The 16,143-nt window shown below is 45.6% G+C and overlaps 1 protein-coding gene across 1 annotated transcript; it reads left to right on the forward strand.

Annotated features, from left to right (window-relative positions):
* The first annotated feature begins 7,182 nt into the window (after positions 1-7,182).
* On the forward strand, positions 7,183-15,793 carry CDK2AP2 (cyclin dependent kinase 2 associated protein 2). Its single transcript, XM_083700543.1, has 4 exons — positions 7,183-7,778; positions 13,529-13,629; positions 13,948-14,080; positions 15,144-15,793. Exons 1-4 carry the CDS (start codon positions 7,679-7,681, stop codon positions 15,209-15,211), a joined length of 402 nt encoding a protein of 133 aa, XP_083556669.1. The 5' UTR covers positions 7,183-7,678; the 3' UTR covers positions 15,212-15,793.
* The last annotated feature ends 350 nt before the right edge of the window (positions 15,794-16,143 follow it).

Here is a 16,143-nt window from a genome sequence, read left to right on the forward strand (position 1 = left end):
GAAACGTGCAGTTAGGCATAACCCCTTTGGTCAAAATAGTCCATTCTCCTGACCTCATCCTGACACATGGTTAGTTGTTACTGAATCCTCTCCAAATGTTGCCAGCACCTCACAATTGGCTCAGGGCTTAACATCCATTGTTCACAGCGCTCCTCTGATAGTTTTCTCTATAAAAAACAAAAATCCTGCTCTGGTACAAGCTATCAAGCCCCACCAATTTAAAGCTGTGTAGATTTAGTAGAGGCTGCTTAACCTTTGCCTTCCTCTACGCTAGAGTGAATAGTTTTTCATTATCACTGCGGAACACAAATAAATCATCTTAATCCTTTCTAAATACAGCTCAAATACATTCCTGGAATATTGGCCTTTTTGCTTGCTTGCTTGCTTGCTTGTTGCATCACAACTGTCCCATTTTGGCATTCCTTGTTTAATCCCAAAATTTCTTCTCCATTATGCTTAACCAAGTGGAAAGGTCCACTGAAAGGTTTAATTCTAACTAGTCAGGAGCAGAGTGCGCAGGACCGAAGGTTTCATAATAAAATCTCTTTATGACCTCAAACAGCACCACAATTTTACAACATCGCTCTCCTTTGTTACACATAGAGAAGCACTTTAGCACATAAAATAAAATCAAGGTCTGGGGGAAATAATGGCTATTGTTGCCAAAAACTGAAATGTGTGATAGTTTTCAGCAAATGATTAGTACCCCTTTACAGGCCTCTTTAAAGTTGATAGTCTGCTATGTACATTAAAAGCTTTGAAAATGCAGGTATAAGGGAAATGAATTTTAGGCTATTCCTATGCTAGCACTTGGGCTCCTTTAAAACTGAAGGAAGTTCTTGAGTCTTGAATCTGCTGGTATATTTGGCAGAATTGGGTGGAGATGGGAGAAAATCCCAAACTGGATTGACAATTCCAAGCTAATTCCTCCGTGGGACCACTGGGACTCCAGACATCCTTCCATGTAGTCCTCTGCTATGAAGATCCTGGTGTTAGGATTCTTGCTCCATGTTTGCAGTCATGAGATTGTTGTCTATCACATGACGGTGTATGTTTTCATTCCACAGTGTGGGAAGTGACGGAGACAGGATGTTTATGTTACTGTGTTCCATGAAGTGGGTCTATTGTCCTTTGTTCTTTCTCTCTTTGCTGTCTGATGAGAAAGAGGAAGGAGCCAAGTCAGAATGCTCCGAGTGTATTATATGTAAATAAAACTAGATTAGCCAAAATGCTGAGCTATTCAGTCTGTTACGTGAACTGCAAATACTCTGCAGGATAGTAAGTGTGTTGATGCTTCTTGGTCTCAGTCGCTGTGATGTTTGGGCTGAAGAAAGCTTTTGAAGCTCCCGACCAACCAAGAGGGAGAGAACCAGTGGCTACTCCACTTGTGAAAATGGAAGTGTGTTATAAACAAAATTGAGTGAAGCCAAGGATGATGACGGATATTTAAAATTCTACAATCTACAATTTCTCCTCTAAAGGACATAAGATATTATTGTTAACTACCATGGTGATTTTTAAAAATGCATAAAATTAACACTGAAAAACTTTTGCAATAACTGAATTTGTAAACCTTTTGTGGCCTGGGCAGGCCTGGAACTAGTTCCCATGTCTTGTTCCTCTCTAAGGATTCAAGTTCAGCCTTCATGGCATTTAACCATGGCTCAGCATCCTCTGAGGTTAAGCTTAGGACCTCTTGGAAGCCTGAAGGTTCCCAAACCTTCTCTGAGTTACTAACAACAGCTGTATCTGCTATGACTGTTTTAGCAAACTCTTCAGCATACCTTTTGGGTGGTTTAGCCTTTGTGGCCCTTTCAGATCTATACATAAGCCTTCCATGCTAGGCTTCTCCTCTTTAGAAGAAGGGCAGGCCGGGTTGTTCTCTTATATACCGGCTGGGATTGACAAGGCATCTGACCCTCACCTGAATATCATAGCTCTCCTGTAGCTGCCTCCGATTACATATCATTTAAGTCTTGGGGAAAATAATTAGCATCACACGTCATGTGCATGGAAGTTGCCCAACCAATTAACCAACTAGAAGGATTACTGTCAATAGCATCAGTTTTCCTATAACTTGATATTGCTGGATAGTTTTGGTGAACTGTAAAAGCATTTTCAGTTTGCTTCATGTTGCCACCCTGGAACTTTTCTTTATTAGTGCCACTTTGTTTTGTATTATTCCCTGCAAATCAAGGAAAACAACTTTTCTGCTTGTATATGTTGATAATATAATTTTGGTTACTGACGACAAACAAGATTATACAAAAACAAGATTGGGTACAGGCCTGGCCAGGACATAGGCATCCTGACTGTGACAAAGGTGACCTGTGTGTGTGTGTGTGTGTGTGTGTGTGTGTGTGTGTGCTTGCTTGCTTGCTTGCTTAACAGCTGTTGCAACTTCAAGGTCCCTGCTCCCCCTTCTTATGGTCTTTGTACTGGACCTGGAGACGCCAATAGAGAGCATTCCATGTCAAGAAGGAGGGCAAGTGGGCACTCTATCAAATGACAGGGCAGGAGTTACACAGAGCGGGGCCTTTTCACTGGTGGTGCCCATTGTATACCTCACTCTTTCCAGACCTGCTCTCTTTTAGCCTGTATTTTGGAGCTTTATAATTTAGGAAGACTTTGGAAGACAAGTCTTATCAGTTGACAAGTCTTATCAGTTGCTAACGTATGAGTGGATTTTATTTGCTGCTATTCTGTGCTTCTAGTGCACCAGGGTTTACACCAGCATAATAGAGTTGGTCAGGATGCCAGAAGGGATGCAATTTATGTGCTTTCTCCATTATCTGCACAGCAGGGGTGTTCAGTAAACAGCGCAAAGGCTGAGCTGAAGCATTCCCTGCTGGTTACCTGCTTTCAGCAATAGGGGTTGCTGTTTGGTAGTACCCAATTGGTTAGCTGTCAGATTCTAGAGCTCCCTAGTGGTGGCTCTTAGGTAATTCACAAAATACAGAGTCCATTCATAAAACACAGTGTTTATTCATAAAGCAGTAACATAAATCTCCATTGCTACATATTGGGTGTATATTTCAGCAGTTGAACATACAAGTTTATGGCCATACTGTAGTGTAGTGCTTATGCCACTGTGAATAAAAGGTGGCTGGGCTCACTGTCTTGGGGTTTGGGAGAGAAGAGGTGACAAAACTGATTTCCAATAAGTGCCCCCCTTTATTTCCATAACAAGTCCTTGAGTCTGTACTCTGAATGGTGACACCAGGGACCTAGAAGGTGCAGGGCTTGCCAGTCAACCCCTGCACAGTCTCATCAGGGCTGACCTTAAGGCAATTGGAGCAACTGGGCCAAATTGGGCCCTGTGGGCCGCTCCTAAGGGGGCCCCTGCACCAGGGCAATCTAGATGGATTTTATTTATATCTATAAGATTTGCAGACTTTGGCTGTGAACTGGAGCCCTACCCCCCAAAAAAACAACAAATCAAGTTGCGCCCCGCTGCTTCATATTGGGCCCCACTAGCTAGCCCTGAGTCTTATAGTTGCTGGGCCTGAGTTGCCCTGCCCTTGCATTAAGTCTTGGGTTTACAATTTTGGGAGAGGGGAGACTGTGGCACTGGGGAGAGGGCAGGCTGGTGAGGCCTCCTAGATTTAGAGGCCTGAGTTACCCTGCCCTCACATGAAGTCTTGGGTTTGCAATTTTGGGAGGGGGAGACTGCCAGCTGGGGAGTGGGAGGGCTGGCAAGGCCCTAGGCTTCAGCCTTAGCCTATACAGAAATCCGGCACTCGAGAGAACATGCCAGTCGGGTATGTGTCTCTACCGGGGTCTTACACGAGAGTAGAACGATCCTAACACCTGAATGGTGTTCAATATTAGAGATCTACTTGAAATTAATATACATGACTAATATAGGTTCATTAATTTATGTGGGTTTACTCTGAGCATAACTTAATTGAATGCAACTCATTGCGCTTAAACTGCATTATTTTGTTTCTGGAAAATGCAACTGCCCTCAGACCAGTGTATCTGTTGCAATATTGTGTTGTATGAAATGTGGTTGTACAAGTGTCAAAGGACAGAGGAAACCATTATATCCTCCTCATTTCCTTGAGACAAATGGAAGAAGCACTGCTGTATCACTTGGGCTTGTTGTGTATTACATGACTCCATCATTTCCTTTATGCTTTTCACACCTACATATGCAACTGCTGAAAAAGATTAGCAGTTTGGAGGATCGTGTAGTAACATCCAGTTATATTTGTTTATGTTTGCATCAGATCCAGGGGCTGCGGTTCAGTCCTTGAATGACTCCTGGAGTGCAGTTGTGGGCTAGATGAGGATTAATGAGTTGAAGTTTAATCCAGACAAGATAGAGATGAGAGTGGTGGGTCAACCTAGCATGAATAAGGCAAGGGTGAGTAACCTTTCTGGCCTGAGAGCTGCATTGGGGATTGGCCAACATTTTGAGGCCACATGCCAGTGTGCACATCTTCTGTTTACATGTACCAATACACACACACACATCTACTCACACCGTACATGTGCACACACACACACACACACACACTCATTAGAGGCTTCTCCATACAGCCCGTTTATTGAGCATCCTGATTTGCTTGCACAAAGTTAGATTATGTCTGGGCTTTCCTGAGCATTTGTTCTTATTTGTTTGCACCATGAAGGAGGGTTCATTCTCATTTGTTTGCAGTGTCTTTATATGTTCCCTTTAATCAGTCATTCTGCCCCCCTCCCCTTTTAGTGCCTTTCCCCAATCACTTTCCGAACCCCAAAAAGTCTGTTTTGTTTTTAAAGCTGATTTGTTGCACTAGCATGACAGAGCACTTTAATTCACTTAAATCACGCAAAGCTACATATTCACACATCAGTATATTCTGCAACATGCTTTCAACAAAATGCCCCCACCCAGACATCCTTTTTATTATGCATTCAGGATGCTTTTGGGGTAGTCATATGTATCCCACTTTGTTGTTCATTTCCAACTACCACATAAGCCTGTAACTTCCTGCTGAAATCCCTTAACTTTTTATTTCACAAATAATCCAGTTTTTGTTGTGCTATACTGTCCCCATAAAGCAAAAATGTGGTTCCATTGGGGAAGCAACACAGAATAAATCCACCACTACTAATGCATTTTAATTGTGCCCAGAACATTTTGCAAAATGCACCTATAATACATATAACATCGGTCTAGATGGACCAGCCCAACAGGCATGACAGGTACCAGCAAACCATTTGAATGTATGGACTGAATTACCTGTTAGCCTTGTTTGCCCTCTGATCTCTAATATAAATACAGTGGTACCTCTAGATACAAACTTAATTCGTTCCAGAGGTCCGTTCTTAACCAACCTGAAACTGTACTTAACTAGAGGTGTGCTTTTGCTAATGGGGCCTCTTGCTGCTGCTGCACTGCCGGCACACAATTTCTGTTTTCATCCTGGGGCAAAGTTCTCAACTTGAGGCAACTCTTCCAGGTTAGCAGAGTTTGTAACCTGAAGCGTTTGTAACCTGAGGCGGTTGCGTAATGTTTAAAATAGATTGCTTTTATTTGCATTTTGTCAGCCTACATTATATGCAATGCTGCATTTGTCCCACAGGTGGTGCTAGTGCAACATCCCTTGATTTTGTGCATCTGACAGGGTCAGGTTGCTTTTGCCAGTAATCTGAAAGACTGATACTGTATATATACTGTAATTATTTGAACCGATTTCAAAAGAACGTGGAATCTGAACCTTTTAATCTGCCCCACCCACCACCCAAAGAATAACTAATTTGGAGATGATATATTGCTTAATTAAAACCACTCATGAATAGACATACATGAGAGCTCAAATTACCAGCACATGGAAACTTGTGTTGAGTACAGCCATATTCCCCTCCCACCCATCCAGTCATAAGTGTTGTGGATCATAATCACTACATTTTTTTCTAAGATCAGTTTTGGTTGGCTTGTTTACATCCAGCCAGATACCACAGCTGAGTATCCTCTAAGACTGCAGGTCTTGCACTGGGGAAAAGTAGAGATAAATCAGCTTCTGGATTATATCCCTTCCACTCTAGTTTGTAACTTCAAACACAATGAGCAGGGAAGGTAGTTTAGGGGTCAGTTTAGAGATTTCACAGTGGCTTGCAGAAGGGCTCCACAGGAAGGGTCCAGGACATGGAGAACAACTGTCTACTCCCTTCTTCGATGGAATGAACCTACTAAAAAAACAGGCCCACTAGGTACCACTGTCATGTCACTAATGCATCATAATCAAATGCCAAAGGTCAGAAGAAAATCCAACTAAGTGGGCCAATGTGTATGCTGTAGTTTTTATATTTCTTTTATCCAAATAAATATTCGTAGGAATCTAATCCCCTCCCAAAATAACATAATTGCCCACTTATCCCCATGGCCACTCTTTAGTCATGCAGATGGGGGTTCTTACAGGCCCTACTAGTGCCATTATCTTAACCAAGACACTGGATTGCCCCCTTCAGTCATTCCCTTCTACTACAAACTCCCATCTCACAGATACAACGACGCAAGTTTGGTTGGAACCCACCAGCATAAACCAAACCAGCAGAATTTGGCAGCTTGCATGCTAGCACTCAACTATGTATTTCAGCAGTGCTCAAAGAACTAAACTGGCTGCCAATCGTTATTGTTGACATACATGCCCCCCAACTACTCAGGGCCTGCCTGAGCACCAGCTGATCTGCCTTCCTAATTACACCCATCTGAACCTTAAGATTTTCAGAGGAGGCCCCTTTTAATGATTGCTCAGGAGCCGGCCTTCTCTCAAAGGCACGGATCCTGTGTGATGCTTACTCTCTGGGAAGCACCAAAGGTAATGAACTTCAAGCGACAGCTGAAAGCTGTTCTGTTTCCACAGGCTTCCCTTAACTCTTAAGGTGTTTTAAAGCAGGCTATGTTTGCTTTCTCGCTATTGTATTGTTTTATACGGCACGGGTGTCTTTTAATTTCACCGTCTCCCCTACACACACGCAACTGGGGCACTGCAGGGGGTGGAGAGACAGCGGAGACGGCCCCGATCCCACCATCCGCTTAACGGCCGCACAGAGCTAGCCTAGCACCGCGGCGGGGGACTAGGAGCAAAGAGGGTCCCCGACTAGGCCGCAGCCAGGCCCTCTCGTCGCTATGGCGACAGACGAGAAGGGTGTTATGCTGCGCGGTGAGGTCACAGGGGGAGGGAGCGGGACACGTAGGCGCGGGCCGAGGGCGTCATCGGCAGCGGCCGCTCCGCTGGGCTCTGCTTGTTGGCTCGAGAGGAGAGGAAGGGGGGTTGGAGGCGCGCGTGCTCAGGGTCAGTCCTCCCGGAACAGTGGGCGCGAGGACCGCGGCGAAGGCACGCTCCGAAAGGGGGGAGAGCGGGCGCCTCCGGCTGTGAAACGCGCGTGCGCGCGCCTCCTCGAGTCGCCAGGAAGGAGCCCTCTCTTCGCCGGGGACCAAGCCGGGACAAGGCAGGAGACGAGGGAGGGAGGAGGAGGAGGAGGAGTGGGAGACGGACGCGGCCAATTGGGAGGTGGGAGCGAGGGGGTCTGCCACCAATCGGCTGAGGCGGAGGACAGAACCCTGCCAGTCGGGGGGAGTGCTTGCGGGAGCCTCCCCGCCAATCCGAGGAGCGGCAGCCGCGGCCGGAGCCGGAGCAGCGCGCCAATCGCGGGCCAGCCAGCACCAGAGAGCGCGGAGTCGGGGATGTCCTACAAGCCCATCGCGCCTGCCCCCACCAGCTCCGGAGCCGCCGGCACCAGCAGCAGCAGCAGCGCCAGCCCCGCCCCCGGAGCCCCGCCGGTCGGTAAGAGACACCCCCCATCTCTCCCTGCCGGCCCCGGCTGCCGGCCCCGCCTGGCCCCCGGGCAGAGCGAGGGCGCGGAGGCGGCACGGCGGAGTCGCCTGGGCCGTGGCCGGCGCTTCCCAGTCTCCTCCTCCTCGTCTTCTCTCTGTGTCTCTTCCTCTCCCGCCTGCCCCCCCCCAACCCCGGCAGGGTTTTCCCGGCCTTTTACAGCTGCTTTGCAATACAGGACTCCGTTCTCCTCGCCGCGAAAGGAGAGCTGTGCATCCTGGAATTAGGATTTACTGTGTACTTGATTTATAAAAAGAAAAAAGGGACACCCTAACTCATTCCAGACCGGGCGAGTGTGCTTTACTCGTCACTGCGTTCCTCCTATGTGTGAAGAGCAGCAGCTGTTCGGGGAATCCTGCCGGGGAAAACAAAATGAAAGTTGAATTCTTAGGAAAGGCGTGTGTGAGGCGGAAAGGCGTGTTTAGAGTGAATCAGCAAACCCCCTTCTCTACCCAGAAATATGCTCCGCTGTGTTCATGGCTGTTGTCGCCTGAGTGTCGGGTGAATGACTTCTCCTTGGATAAGCAAGGAGGGGTGAAACTAGAGAGAGTAGTGGCGTGGCAGGTTCCTCTGTCTCTTTCTAACTTCAGTTTCCTTCTTGGGTGGAGCATCCTCTAGCAAGGGTGGGGAAACGCCTGGTTTCCGGTGTCTCCTTCAGTCTTTACCAAAACTCCCAAGACCCACCAACAAAGGGAGGTGCAAACAGTACTGTTAGAATTAAGGAGCAAGATGCTTCAGAGCTTATGGGCAGACCTAGGATTTGTTTTCAGTATCAGAATTGTCCTACGAAACCCACTCCTTGTTTTCCCTCCCCCTTAGCCTTCTTAATCTTCGCAGCCTCATTCAGAAGAATTTTTAAAACCACATTTTTCCTGCTGCTGTTAAACAATCTTTGCTGATCTACTGCAGATCAGAGATCTTTCTACCTGTGGATCTTGGTCTATCTTCTACCTACGCCAGCCTTTTAGCATGTGGCAATGCACAGGTACCAGTAGGGGGAAAAATGGATAGTAATTCTTCAAAGTGTTTGGATCCTAGTATCGGGGCTTAGATTTCGTTTCAATTTTTTTACACCATTTTGTGATTTGAAAGATACTGGCTGAACTTCACTCAGAGCCTGCCTGTCTGCCACAATTGGGTAATGGGGATATTCCCAGGAACATTGGCTTTTAACCCTCTTCTTTTATGTATCTTGGTTTGCTTCCAGGAGATCTCTGAAGCTACTTGCTATGCCAGCACCTTTCTCCAGTACACATTCCATCTTTTTGGCACACTTCTATCTGATCTGTAGGTTAAGATACTAGGGTGGGTGGGTGTGATTCCATTTATCAGAAGCCTGGGATCTAGCTCCCTTGACCTGCTGAATGTGTAGCAATTTAAAGCACTTTTGCATACACATACACACAGGTTACATTTGTGGTTGCTTCTTCTTTTGGCTAAAACCTTGAGAGTAAGGTAAGAAAGGCCAGCACCTGCTCTTGGTGTGAAGCCATTGGCTGTACATCATTGAAGAGTTAATAGAATACCACCTTTATTAACAGTTTAAAGAAAACTGGCTATATATTATTTTTGTATTAGCTTTTGAAAACTATTGTGAAGGAGCACTTACCTTAACAGAGTTCTACAGGAAGCATCTGCAATGTTGTGTGTGGTTTTGGTGGCTTTGCTTGTGACAGCTGTAAGTGCATCTGTTGCACAAACAAAAGCACACAACTAAATGGGGCAGAAAATGTAGGCTCAACTTTACAGTAACAAATAGGGTTAGCTAATAATCTCTATAATGGCCCAGTCTCTGATTCAATGAAGTAATCCTCTTAATAAAGTAGCTGCTGTTCTTCTCTTTCTGGAACTCTCAAATCAAAATAATTAACTTGCTTTCAATCTCCTTTCCCCCTACAAATTAACTCCAGATGCTTCACAAACTACATACTTAAACTCTTATTACTGGCACAACAGCTCCCACTCCGCTTGTAAAGAATCTGAAAACGGGAATTTTCTCAATTAAGGGCTCAATGTTTGCAGACTTTCTATTTTTAGAAACTCTATCAGAGTTTAATAGTTTCAGTGGTTTTTAGTCTGATTAATAGCATGTGCACACGCCCTTTATGCATGCATAATATATTTATTTATTAACAGTATTTATTTGCTGATTTATAACATCAATTGTACAAGTGATGGATTGCTGCTATTGGCTGATGCTCGCATGGGTAGGGTGAGAAATGCACAATGAGGGGGGCAGCAAGGAACGGTGGTGGAATTCAAACTAATGGAGGATAGTGACATATTCTTACCAACCTGTGGAGGTGGCTTCTCTTTTTGCTCCCTTAAGAGAACAACTGTTGCCTTTATACGTTGGGCTGCAGGAAGCTAAGGCAAAACCACAAGCTTCTGTGGTCAGCACTGAAAAAGCCTGGGGGGAGTACTGAGCGTTCATTTGATCAGTACATTTTAATTGTTCATGCTGTTCTGTCTTTAAAAAGTCTTGTTGACATTTTCAAGGGAAAATAAATAAAGCAAGATCACACCTAGATGTAATTCTATATTAGAATCTAAAGTGAGAGACAAGTTGTTGGGAGGGCAGGGGATTGCTTTTAGTTCAGGCCTAACAAAGTAAGCTTGGTTATTAAAACACAGATGTGCAGGAGCAACTGTTACATTTCCAGACTGGCAAAAATGGATAGGAGTAAACTAGACATTCTTGAACTGCATTCAGATCTAACACCCCAGATATGGTATACGTAATTCTCTAATACCATATGTGTGCCAATGAATTGACTGGCTATTTTTTTTTTTTACAACTTTCATTGCATTCATTGTTACTAATATGATTTCCCCTCTTTCTGTGTGAAGGGAAAGGCCATACACTTTATTCTGAGGTAGCAGTACAGCATTTTAAAAACAAACAAAAAACACACCATATACCGGTATTTCAGGTAATCCCAATTCCCCATCACAGGCCTAAACAGTCTCTTTTGTTCAGACATAGGCAACCTCAGCCCTCCAGAGGTTTTTGGAACTACAACTCCCAACATCCCTAGCTAACAGTTCCAGTGGTCAGGGATGATGGGAGTTGTAGTCCCAAAACATCTGGAGGGTTGAGTTTGCCTATGCCTGCTCTTGTTAGTGGAAGGAGAATGAATGAATGAATGGTTTGTTGATGGTGTACCTGAAAACTTGATGTCCTGTCAACCTTTGTAGGAAAATACTAGCCAGGAATATTTTTATAGTCACCATCATCATGTTATATAATTTCCAGTTGGCCACTCTTGCAAATAAATCCCCCAAAGTTGCTACCTGCATTTTTGGCGGCTAACAGATTGAGGTTGAATCCTGATAAGACAGAAGTACTGTTTCTGGGGGACAGGAGGCGGGCAGGTGTGGAGGATTCCCTGGTCCTGAATGGGGTAACTGTGCCCCTGAAGGACCAGGTGCGCAGCCTGGGAGTCATTTTGGACTCACAGCTGTCCATGGAGGCACAGGTCAAATCTGTGTCCAGGGCAGCTGTTTACCAGCTCCATCTGGTACATAGGCTGAGACCCTATCTGCCTGCGGACTGTCTCGCCAGAGTGGTGCATGCTCTGGTTATCTCCCGCTTGGACTACTGCAATGCACTCTACGTGGGGCTACCTTTGAAGGTGACTGGGAAACTACAACTAATCCAGAATGCGGCAGCTAGACTGGTGACTGGGAGCGGCCGCCGAGACCATATAACACCGGTCTTGAAAGACCTAAATTGGCTCCCAGTATATTTCCGAGCACAATTCAAAGTGTTGGTGCTGACCTTTAAAGCCCTAAACGGCCTCGGTCCAGTATACCTGAAGGAGCATCTCCACCCCCACCATTCTGCCCGGATGCTGAGGTCCAGCGCCAAGGGCCTCCTGGCGATTCCCTCATTGCGAGAAGCAAAGCTACAGGGAACCAGGCAGAGGGCCTTCTCGGTAGTGGCGCCCACCCTGTGGAACGCCCTTCCAGCAGATGTCAAAGCGATAAACAACTACCTGACATTCAGAAGACATCTTAAGGCAGCCCTGTTCAGGGAAGTTTTTAACGTGTGATATTTTACTGTACTTTTGGTTTTTATGGAAGCCGCCCAGAGTGGCTGGGGAGGCCCAGCCAGATGGGCGGGGTATAAATAATAAATTATTATTATTATTATTATTATTATTATTATTATTATTATTATTATTATTATTATTTTGTGCATGCTTGTGTAATCACTTGTGATATATAGCTATCTGGAAAAGAAAGCATGTGTACATTTTTTAAACTTCATGGGAAGATGGTTGTGAATTAGTTTGTCCTGTTTTGCAATTGAAGTGGGTGATGCAAACCCTGCATTTTAATGCTTAAGAGCCTGTGATGTGTGTCTAGGACTGGCAGTGTATTAATCCCTGATGTAGGAACCACACCCAGTCCCCTTTCCCCTACTGTAGACTTCCAGGACAAGTTACAACAAAATTAACTCCTCTTCTTTTTCCAGCTGTGCGATTTGTGCCAACCATATTGTATAAGTGTTCAGGGAGAAGCTAGGATGGTCATTCGAGGATCAGGAGCAGCAGCTTTCAGTCCATGGAGTGTTTGAAAGGCATATAAGTCAGGCACTGCCATCAAAGCCCCTTGACTGGCAGTGGCCATGCCCACACTGGAAAGGCAGGGAAGGACACAGTATCTTCTTAGAGCATGGTGCTGATAATGCCAAGATGGCAGGTTCAATCCCCGTATGGGACAGCTGCATGTTCCTGGGCAGGATAATCCTCGGGGTCCCTTCTAACTCTGTGATTCTATGATTCTATACCCCTCTTACAGTGGTACCTTGCTTCTCAGACTTAATCCGTTCCACAAGTCTGTTCCAAAACCAAGGTGTTCCAAAACCAAGGCGCGCTTCCCATAGAAAGTAATGCAAAATGAATTAATCCATTCCAGACAATTAAAAACAACTCCTAAAATAGCAATTTAACGTGAATTTTACTATCTAACAAGATCATTGATCCATAAAATGAAAGCAATAGCGCAGGCTGCAGTCTACTACTCAGTATAAAAAACTGGCAGTGATCTACCCATTGCCATTGGAGGGACGAGCGTGTGGGGTGCATGAAGGAGAAGTTCAAGGGGTGGGGAGGAAAGGGAGGGAAAAGTTCTCTCTCTGAGGAGCCAGTCGGCTTCTCTCCCCCTGCCACCCTTTCTGGATCCTTCCCCCCACACACACCCAGCACCCCTTCCTCACCTTCTTCTTCAGGGCTGGCACAAGCAGCCCCCGCCACTTGGGTGTGTTGTCATCACTGAATAACTCTTACTGCAGCGGTGGCACTAGCATGCTGCCCATGCCGTCCCGTGCCCTGTGAGGGGATGCTGCAGTAGTCACTTCTGGGGCTGAGCTGCTTGGCATTGCTCTGGGGCCTGGAGCGGCGGCCACGGGCGACACCTGGTACTGGAGGAAGGTGTGGTTGCTGTGGCATTGGCCGTGGCCGCGAGCAGGCAACAGAAGTATAGCACTCAAAATGGAAGTGCAGCCCCCCCCCGAACGGAGTACATTCGGGTTCCAAAAAAATTTCGGGTTTGAAGCATTCTGGTTCCCAGTAGTTCGTGAACTAAGCTGTTCGAAAACCAAGGTACCACTGTAATGAGCCTTGTTAAGTCTGGTATAGGAGAGAACCCAGGACACTGTTGACTAAATTCCTCATCTCTTCTCATATTGCTTTCAGCCACGAGTGTCCCATCTCCATCTGGAGCCATCTCTGGAGCTTCTGCCCCCTTCCGACCTCTCTTCAACGATTTTGGGCCCCCTTCGATGGGCTACGTGCAGGTGAGTTTCTACTTTGGAATTGAGGGGGGATCTTGCTGGCTGGTGGAACTAATTGGGAAAACATGGTGCAATGACAAGCATTCAATCTGTGCAAGCATCGCAGCCTGTCGGACATAACAGCCCCTCTTTTACTCCTACCGTGTGCTGTTCTGGGTGTTCACCCCACCAGTCAATTTAGGGAGGCATGGGGAGAGGAGATGGGAGGAAAGGCCTGCTGCACAAGCGGAAGCCCTTCTTCAGGCCTATCCACTGACGGGGCTCGTTGGGGGAATCCTGCCCAGAGTGCCTTTCACTTTTCCCCTGTCCTTGATCTTACAGGCTATGAAGCCACCAGGTGCCCAAGGCTCCCAGAGCACATACACAGACTTGCTTTCAGTCATTGAGGAGATGGGCAAGGAGATTCGACCTACCTACGCAGGCAGCAAAAGTGCTATGGAGAGGCTGAAGCGAGGTAGGAAGCTTCCTGAGAGATGAGTGCCTTCTGGTCATGGGATGTGGGAGCACATGAAATAAGTCATTCTAGCCCTGCAAGGTCCACGTAAGCCTGGAACTGAGCGAATTTATGAAGTCCCAAATATAACCTAACCTTCCAAAATGCTCTGGAAACAATGACTCACAAATCAGACATGACACGTCCTTTTTTCTGGGGGGGGGGGGGTAGCATTACTTGTTTGTCAAATTTGTAGCCTGGCTTTCTTCCAAATGCTTCTCAAGGCAGCTAACACCCATAAAACATAATACTCCAGTAAGAAGGCAATAAAAACATTAAAAACTGGTAAGCAAAACAATAAAAATAGCCAGTTAAAACCAATTACAGTTTATTTACACATCAGTTTATTGACCAAAGATCTATATAAAAAGAATGTTGCCTGCTGGCAGGTCAGTCAGAGGCAGTCCCTCTCAGAGCCTGGGGGCAGCCATCAAGAAGGCCCTGTTGTGATTTCTTAAATGTTACTTGCTGTTGTTCATAGCTATAGATTTTGTGAATGACTGGTTTAGCAATATCATCCAATTAACCCTTCATATCAAATTCTTTACCCTTGAAAAGTTAGTTTCAAGCTCTCTGCTTGCCCAGGCATAAATTGAGGGGGAAGTGTCTCCCTTGCCTTAAAGACAACTCCCAATGTAATTGGTCAACTCTGCAATTTTGAATGCAGGTAGCTGCATTATACTGGGAACAGGTAGAACCTGCTGGATTAGCATTTCTGTACCCTTGCTTACAGTAAGGTGTTGACCTACTTTTGCAAGTGGCTTGTCTAGCTGTCCTTCGTACCTTGCTCTGCCTTCCTGCTTGTACCTTTCCTTCTTTTATACAAGCACATTTGTATAAAAGGTCGCACGATACACTTTTCCTACATGAATTAAACTTCAGCATGCATGTGATGGCATACACAAAAGCCTGGCATGGGCGAGATATGCTGCAGTTGTCAATTTTGGCAAACAAGGGACTGATGAGTTGGTGCGATGAAACTGATTGCTCAGTGTGTCTTAAGTCTTGTGCCTTTCCTTCGCAGGAATTATTCATGCCCGGGCGCTGGTTAGAGAGTGTCTGGCAGAGACAGAGCGCAATGCCCGAACGTAACAGTCGCTTCCTCCTGGCGCTGCCCCTGGAGGACCCTGGCACTTTCTGGCCAATCAACATTTTGGAATCTGGAGATTTCCCCCCACCCTCACCCCTTCAAATCTTTCCACCAATCAGTGTCTCAAGTCCTAGAACTGTGATCACCTTCAAAGACCTTTACACCAATTGGCGCCTAATAATCTGAAGCTTCTACTGCATCACAGAACTTCCCACCAATTGGCACTCTGGGAGTAGATGCAGAAAAGAGCTTGTTGCTTACACCTTCTGGTCAACTGATGAGAATAATGCTGGTAGCAAGTCTATGTCTTTATAAATGCAAGGTTTTTTTTAAATAAATAAATAAAAGGAAAAGGTTGGAATTTGGATTACCTATTCTTCGCTGTGGTTTTCTATTTTTGCCCCCCATGTGGTGGTGAAGGAAGTAGTCTCTTCCTTACTAAGACATTACCGAGGGCCCATAGTGGAAGATGTGCTTTTTTAGTAAAGCAGCACAAGGCCTTCCCTACCACTTGTAAAAGAAGCCTCAGCCAGCAGTCACTGAGCCTGTATTGGGAAACTTGTAATAAAATATTTCTACTCCTATCTAATCTGTCTGTGCTGTTATTACTGTGTCAAAGCTCCAATATCTCGTGCAGTTCTGTAAAGTTGTCCCAAATTCCTCCTCCTCCATTTTTGTTGTTTTTTGAGGGTATTGTTGTTAAGTTTCCGCTTGCTGCTTTTAACCATGGAAAACCAAGCCAGGTTCTTTAGAAGAGGCCTAACATGATGCCTGTTTTCGCACTCGGTACCTTCATCGCAGAAGTGATTACCTCCAAACCAGAAGTGAAACTAGGGTTTCATTTACAAAATAAATGTGTTTCAGTACAAAATTGGTTTTTATTTCATATACTCTTACTCAGGATTATACTGGCCTCCTGTTTCATTCCCAAGGT

The sequence above is a fragment of the Podarcis gaigeae genome (genome assembly GCF_964106915.1).
Source record: "Podarcis gaigeae genome assembly, chromosome: 1".
NCBI classification, from domain to species: domain Eukaryota; kingdom Metazoa; phylum Chordata; class Lepidosauria; order Squamata; family Lacertidae; genus Podarcis; species Podarcis gaigeae.